This window comes from Dendrobium catenatum, unplaced genomic scaffold (assembly GCF_001605985.2).
Source record: "Dendrobium catenatum unplaced genomic scaffold, ASM160598v2 fragScaff_scaffold_982, whole genome shotgun sequence".
Classification (NCBI taxonomy): domain Eukaryota; kingdom Viridiplantae; phylum Streptophyta; class Magnoliopsida; order Asparagales; family Orchidaceae; genus Dendrobium; species Dendrobium catenatum.
In genome coordinates, this window is record NW_021319444.1 from 69,352 (window position 1) to 77,985 (window position 8,634).

Consider the following 8,634-nt stretch of genomic DNA (forward strand, 5'->3'; position numbering starts at 1 on the left):
TTTTTAGAGTTGGTAAATTTTAAAAATTTAAATTTAATTAAATATTGAATTAATATTTTTAGAGCATAATTATGAATGTTCTTACTAATAATATAATTGATAGATGTTATTCATATGATGGACTGCTTTAAAGTCTAATGTTTTATCAACAAAATTAATTTCTTTTTTAATCTATTGACTCCAAAGAGTCCAATTTCTGAATTTGAGTACTTAAATAATAAAGAATGTAGTTATTTAAATAATAAATCCGATTTTTCAAGTCTAAAGTAATTAGAACTATTGTTTTTGTAATTGCATTGAAAATAATAGTAATCAAGATCATTATTTTATAAATTACATCTTAAACAAAAGATTTTTTTTGTTTGTAAAATTTTGATAATTCCATAACACCTTAAATATCCAAAAGCTGAAATTGGTCATAAAATCCCCTGATCACATGGTCAAAATGAAGAGCTTTGACTTGAAAGATAGCCAAACTATGCACAGCCATTTGTGACAGCCCAACATATGCACTTGATGGATGTACCAATCTTTTTCTCTGTCTTAATTAAATTTCTTGTGACAGTACTTTGTACCCAAATTATTATGGGCAATCAATTAAACAAATTAAAAATTTATTTAAGATAATTATCTTGCTACTCTCTTCAATAACTTTATAATATAAAAAAATCATTTTAAGTAGCCAAAAAAAAAAAATAATTTTAAAAAAAAAAAAAAAAAAAAAAAAACAGTAAAAAAACTGTCTCAAACATCCGAAGTACTATATTTTATTTCCATCAAGTAACTTAAATCATTATAACTTCTAGATTTTACCCAGTTTTTCAGTATATTTATAAATGTAGCTTAGAAGTAAAGCTAACATTTCTCTAACAAGAATTAGAAAGCTTCGAGCCCTAAGGTTTCTGTTTATGATTCTGTGAATACTGAGCTTGGCGAGCTTAACTGTGACTGCTGGGAAATATATGGAGAACACCAAATACTTAATTAATTACCTCAAAAGACTTCGCAAGTTGTTGAGCTCTCAGCCTCCAGCCTCTGATCGTATACTGTAAGCATAAAGATTTACGTAAACTTTTCTTAAGAAATACATGCAGGCTCTCTTTCACATGAATTTTTACAAAATTTTCTATTATTTTGGATTTGCAGATCAGCTCTTCCATGCATTTTAATCCGAAATGCTACAGAAATAATTCATTTTTCTTCTTTTTCTCCACCTAACAAAGAGATGTAACAATAGAAAAAAGGATGAAGAAGTTTAGGCCAACGCAAACTATCGAGAGCAGACATAATAAAAGAACAAAAATCAAATTTTTTGATCGTATAAAGTCTCCAATGATTAGGTACATCAAATTGGATTTTGACATAGTTGTTCATACTATTTGAACGATAGATTGCTAGATAATCTATCTATAGAGAAATTAATAGATATGGATATATGGCTGGCTATCAGCGATAGGGAAAGCTCCAGTAGTAGCGGACTTCTTCCTATGTTAGATTATCAGAGAAAAGACTTTGGGAAGATCAGTAATACAGAACGAGGTCAAAAAATTAGATAGAAAGATCTATTCGCCAACAACCATCAACTGTAATGAGCTCGCCTACCCTCTTAATTACTTTGTTTAGCTTCCAACTGCGATAATAGTATCAATGCATGAGGAATATTATGGGATATATATATATATATGTTTAATAGTGTTACTAACACATATATAAATGATATTATCATGTGCAATATTATATTGATATGTTGTATGATATAATTTTTTTTTTTGTTTCATAAGCCTTATAATACATGCATGTAATTGTCAAATATGTCCGTTGCTTGTTTCTTAGAAGAAATGTTCCTTAAAATTCATTTTGAACGAAATTATCCAAACTATTTGATAACCTCTTTTATATATATATCGAAGTTTTCACAAACAAAAATTGCTTAAATTCATTGAATTTAAATCTTTTTTTTTTAAGCTGTTGTTCGATCCTTACTAAAAGTATTTTGATTGGGTTTTAATAAGATTGTTCTTCATAGCCCATTTTTTTATTTATTTGTATTTGAACAATTTTTATATGCATAATCTAATTAGGCCAATTAATTCTTTTTTCCTTCCCATCTTCTTACATTATTTTCTAAACCTATTTAAGGGTGCATTTTTTTTATTATTCATTATTCATCTAAAAATCATTTAATATTTTTTTTGTTTTTTTTGATAAAATTCTTTTTAATTTAACTTTTTTTTTTTAATAAATTATCACATATTTTTCTTAGAATTTGAATAGTTTCTAAATGTACCACACTCACATATATATATTTCTTCATATCAATCTATCAAAGATATATTTTCAAATATTGCATGAAAAAATAAATTAAAATGTGAATAATCTTCAAAGTTCTGATGGGGCATCACCATCTAAGCAACAACCAACATGCCAAACTGGCCAATTCCGCTATCATTTAATCAGAAGCAACGAACGGCTGAGATTAAAAAGAAAATCTATAATTTCCGATTTAAAAGAGGCTCCTTCCTTAGGAATTAAATATCCAGCTGATCAACTCGTACAGAAACCCCACGATTGAATGCTCTTAATATCAAGTTGAAAAGACTTAGAGAAACCACCCGAAAAGTCTCAAATAATTAATCAAAGAGTACGACAACCACTAATATATTAATATTTTTTATTGCAAATTAATCAAGTAAATGAGAGCTATGTAGTAACTTATAATTGATTAAACAAAAAGGTCTGGCTTCATTAGAAAGCCAAATAATTGTATTTGAGAGAAGCTAAAGCAGTGGATGAGAGGGCATGTTCCCTTGTGAAGAAGGTAACTACTCATCAAGTGCATGTAGTTGGTTTTACCAGCTAGCAGAACTAACCAATATGCAACCACCCTCCAATCTTTCAATTTCATAAAAATTTTTTTAATGAACTTTATATTAACTTAATCAAATGATCAATGCCATCTCATCCACATTTCTGTTCATTTAATCTCCTCGATCTTTATGTCTATTTGAGATGTCTGTAGTATTTTATAAAAATGGTTGTTAAGCTGTTGTAAAGAAATTTAACATTTTTTTCTTAAAGCTAACATATATGCTAATTATGATTGTGAAAAAGTTGTTTCTCATTGCAAAATTTTTTGGAAAGCAGTGATAAAGCACTAAAGAAGTATTAGTAAGGCGAATTATGATTGTGTCATAAAAGCCGATCAATGAAAAAGCTATCCCAAACACACCCTTAATCTGACAATGAGGATTAAGTTAGTATGGGCTCACTATAGAATAGAATATAAGATGTAGTTGTCCACCAACTTAAGAATCCTAGGTTTATATTTTGAAATTATTTTTGAAATTTAGCTTATATAGTTATATAGCAATTTTTTTTTTTAATAATTGGACTAAATATGAAACTAACTTGCATATTTTATTTTATATTTGACTTAAAATGTGTTTTAGCATTTTATATTTTTAAGTTCGAATATGGCATTTTATGAAAACATTTAACCAATTAAAACCATTATAAAAATCTGTGATATAAATTTAATTATTTTTCTGATTAATTTGAGTCGATTTTGTAAATATTTTCGACTAAAAAACAACACACATTGGCAATATATCTTAATGCTATAATCACATTCTTAAAGAAATGTAATTATTCATAATATTTCTAAAAGTTTTAATCATAATTTACATAAAAAAGTGACTAAATTAGCTCTATATTGTCTCAAAAGCTGTTAGCCACATCTTCAACAATTACATTTTATCATTTACAAAATATGATCAAAACGAAAAAAATGACAAATTTATTTTCATTCCCACATTAAAATAAGTCATTTATAATAGAATATCTATAACAGCTTAAAATTGGTATAATATTTCGAAAAAGAAAAAAAACTACAGCTACTATTTTATTCAGAGCTTGATAAAAAAATAATAACAATAAATATTTATTAATAAATTTAACTTTTAAAAATAAGTTTCATATTGTAACTTTTCTATTAATTTTTTTTTTAATTCTTTCGAGTTCTTCTAGATTCTTAAGAACATATCATCTCATAATATATGGAATTCACATATATAGTTCTGACGTTGATATATGTCACATTACAAACCTAAATAACCTCAAACATCAAACTCTAATAGATACATAATCTTCGAAGTGTTAAGTTTGGTAATACAGCCAAAATAAAAAGAAAAGAAAAGAAAAGTTCATATTACTTGGTTGGCACTCTAAAACTAAGCTCGACCCAACCTGGAGGCCAACCAGACATGAACCTGTTGAGGGAAATGGACGCAAATGACAATCTCCTTTATGAATTTCAATGCCATCATATCACCACCTAATCTCCCATAGTCACCTCTATATATCATACACCCTTAGTCTTCCCTCTCCATTGTACCATATTTAGACCTGCAAGTCAGAGAAGAGCCTAAGTACTATAATTACTGAAGCTTAAGGAGAGAGATGGGCGCCATTGCCGTCTCTTCTGCAACCTTCGTTGCTTCCATTGCCTTGTATTGCATGCTTGCATTGCCATTGCTCTCCTGCGCGAGCTTGACAAGGCATTACAAGTTCGATGTACGATTGAGAGATCTGAAATTAAGTTTAGATAGGTATATATCGTTGAGATATTGATGATTTGAGTTGTTGTTGCAGATAAAGTTGAAGAATGTGACTCGACTGTGCCACACCAGAAGCTTGATCACTGTCAATGGGAAGTTCCCAGGGCCTAAGATTGTTGCAAGGGAAGGAGATCGAGTGATCGTGAAGGTGGTTAATCATGTCTCTAGCAATGTCACCATCCACTGGTATAAATTACAACTTTTATTACTTGCTTGGTATTGTATAGTTGACGAGGAAAGAGATATTTGATTTACTGTAAATGCACATTTATTATATCGCTTAATCAGTCAAATCTTCAAAAGTGACTAAGAATATTCTTCCCTTCACGTTTTATAGTTTATTAAATTCATGAAATTGACATATTTGTAAGCAAAGTTATATTTTTTATTGCATGCAATAGCTATAATTCTTCCCAAAGTGAGAAAGTAAGTTAAAGTTGGTTAAAAACATTATATTTTAGTATTAATTTAAGGAAAAATATCACATTTTATGATTTTGTTTGGGACAAATTTCTTACTTATTTTTAAAATTAATAACTTTCTAGTAAGAAAATAATTAGTTCATCAAATATTTTTTGTGATAAAAAGTTGTTTTGAAAAATAGTAAGAATGCTATTTCAGATGAAACTATCGAACAACTTTTTACTGGTTCTTAAAACAAATTTTTAGCATAAATTTTTTTAAATTTTACACTAAAAAATTGCTTTAAAAAGAAGTAAGAAAGCCGTCCTAAACCATGCCTAAGTGTGTGATTATAGATTTAAATAATGAGATTGTAAATATGATTTACATCATTAACCAATGTTTACTTTTTTAATTTGCTGTTGAGGAGAGAAGGCATGGGATTAGGCAGCTACAAAGTGGATGGTTTGATGGGCCGGCATACATAACACAATGCCCAATTCAAACGGGCCAAAGTTTCGTTTACAACTTCACAATAGTGGGCCAACGTGGAACTCTCTTTTGGCATGCCCACATTTCATGGCTAAGGGTCACTTTATATGGGCCGCTCGTTATCCTGCCCAAGATTGGAGTGCCCTATCCCTTCGCAAAACCCTACAAGGAAGTGCCCATTACTTTCGGTAATGTGAATTAATTGTGTTATATTTTATTTCTTCATTATTAATTACAAATAAAATTAAATTAAGGTAATTTATCATGAAAATTTTCAGGGGAATGGTTCAATGCCGACCCGGAAACTGTGATAGCCCAGGCCCTGCAGTCTGGTGGAGGCCCAAATGTCTCTGATGCATACACCATCAATGGCTTCCCCGGCCCACTTTACAATTGTTCAGCAAATGGTCTAGATTAGCTTATTAATAACTTGCTTAATCTTAATTATTTTTTTAGTACTTGTTTAAATTAATTTGTGAAATTATGAAGAGCTAATTGTTAAAATTTCAAAATTGCAGATACGTTCAAGCTGAAGGTAAAGGCCGGCAAAACCTACCTCCTCCGACTCATCAACGCCGCTCTCAATGACGAGCTCTTCTTCAGCATCGCCAATCACTCCCTCACCGTCGTCGAAGTTGACGCCATCTATGTCAAACCCTTCACCACCAAAACTCTCCTCATCACCCCCGGCCAAACCACCAATGTCCTTCTCCACACTCTCTCTTCCACACCCTCGCCTTCCTCCCTCTTCCTCATCGCCGCTCGCCCTTACGCCACTGGCCTCGGAACCTTCGACAACACCACCACCTCGGCCCTTCTCCAATACCAGCCCAACAACCTCTCGACACCACAACCTCCAACCAACCGTACTTCTACTCTATTATTCAAACCCGTTCTTCCTTCTCTCAACGACACCGCCTTCGCATCCAATTTCACCTCCCGCCTCCGTAGCCTCGCCTCCCCTCAATTCCCCGCTGTAGTCCCTCGCTCCGTCGATAAAAAATTCTTCTTTACCGTCGGCCTCGGCACCAACCCGTGCCCGAAGAACCAAACCTGCCAAGGCCCCAACGGCACCAAATTCGCCGCTTCCGTCAACAACGTGTCCTTCTCGTTACCCGCGTCAACGTCGTTGCTCCAAGCTCACTTCTTTGGGAAGTCTAAAGGGGTTTATACGACGGATTTTCCCGCGAATCCTCTGTTTCCCTTTAATTATACGGGAACCCCGCCGAATAACACCTTTGTAAGTAACGGCACAAAAGTGGTTGTTTTGCCATTTAATGCGAGCGTGGAGCTGGTGCTGCAGGATACCAGCATACAGGGGATAGAGAGCCACCCGTTGCATTTACATGGGTTTAATTTCTTCGTTGTGGGAACAGGATTTGGGAACTACAATCCTTCCAAAGATCCGGCTAAGTTTAATTTGGCTGATCCCGTTGAGAGGAACACAATAGGCGTGCCGGCTGGAGGATGGGTTGCTATTAGATTCTTTGCTGATAATCCTGGTATGTAATCACGTAATTAGTTTTTTTTTCTTTAATTAAGCTTGCTTAATTTCTGTTGGTTAGCATGTAAGATTCAAGAGTTCTCTAATTTTAAAAACTTTCTTTAAGATTAAGTTCTCTAACTTTTACAAGAACTCGTAATATGCATTGTAAGTTCATTTAAAAGAAATCGAAAAAAAAGAATTTACATAAATCTTAAATCCATAAAATCTTAAACAAGATGATTTTCACAAGTTTTAAATCAGAAAAAAACATATATTGATTCATTTTGAATTCGTTGAATTACGAGCTACTATTTCTCTTCCTTTTCCCTTTTACTTTCTTTCTTTCACGAATTAATTCTCTATGGAATAAACTAACTCCTCATAATAAGAGACGTCAGATATTTATTTATTATGAATTAATTATAATAACTGTTCATAGGAGTTATTTGATCAAACGGTTCATAAACGATTGATCAAATTATCTCTTCTTAATCAATAGGATTTAAACATAAATAATTAAATTTCATTAATTTAGATATATAGGCCACTTAATGATATATATAATTAAATATATATACTTAAATAATTATTATGAGATCTAACCTAATTATTATATTTAATTATTTTCACATATATAGCAGTCTAAGAGGGAAAGCTTTCATTTTTATTTAATTATTGACATGTAATGGATGGCTGATATTGAGCGTATGTGACAGGTGTATGGTTCATGCATTGCCACCTGGAAGTGCACACGAGCTGGGGGTTGCGGATGGCGTGGGTGGTGCAGGATGGGCTACTGCCGAGCCAGAAGTTGCTTCCTCCACCGTCAGATCTTCCCAAGTGCTGACCATTGACTTTTTCGTTGACCAAAGGGATATCGGAGTCTTAAATTCCACGTGGATGCTTCCCTGTCATACAGTTGATTTTTGTATTTTGTATTTTTATTTTTTTGTTTTTGATTCATTGCTTGTATTTTGACTCTTCGGAAGTGTGTTGATGAAGTGTGTGAAGAAATGTAAGTTATACATTCGAATTTTTATTGGGTCAGATAACCTGATGTAGAGATATATCAGGTACCCAATAAAAAAATGTCACTGTTTTTTGTTTTAAGTGCATGTGACATTTTTTTATTAGGTACCTGATGTATCTCTACATCAGGTTATAACCTGACCCAATAAAGACTGCTTGAGGGAGAAGAGAAGATAATTAGACCTCGATCTTCGTTCATCTTTGCACTTTGCTGACCAATAATGGATCAATCCAAGAAATGGTGCTTCTTGTAATTTTCTGTTTCATTTTGATTGCTCTTCATTCAATAAAACAATCTTCATCAGTTGATCGTTAAATAATTTTCAATTAATTATAGTTGTAAAAAAATGAAAAATAAAAATAAGAGTTTTCTGGATCTTAATTTTAAATCTTAGTTGCATTGGAGCTTTTTTCAATTTGCTTAGGCTCTATTTAAAACAGCTTTTTATTATTTTTTTATTTGTTACTTTCTGAAATAATTTTGCACAACGAAAATGTTATAGGAAGCACTAAAAAAGCTAGCCTAATGCTTCATTTGGGAAGAATTAGTACAATAAGTCAATAAGTAAATTTTTTTTTTAATAAAAAATTGTTTTAAGAATAGAAAGG

The 8,634-nt window shown here is 31.8% G+C and overlaps 1 protein-coding gene across 1 annotated transcript; it reads left to right on the plus strand.

The window, feature by feature from the left end:
- Window positions 1-4,410: 4,410 nt before the first annotated feature.
- On the plus strand, window positions 4,411-8,107 carry LOC110096050 (laccase-10). The gene is made up of 6 exons (XM_020821816.2): window positions 4,411-4,572; window positions 4,651-4,802; window positions 5,454-5,698; window positions 5,789-5,917; window positions 6,029-7,012; window positions 7,713-8,107. The coding sequence occupies exons 1-6, from the start codon at window positions 4,459-4,461 to the stop codon at window positions 7,841-7,843; spliced, it is 1,755 nt and encodes a 584-aa protein (XP_020677475.1). The 5' UTR covers window positions 4,411-4,458; the 3' UTR covers window positions 7,844-8,107.
- The last annotated feature ends 527 nt before the right edge of the window (window positions 8,108-8,634 follow it).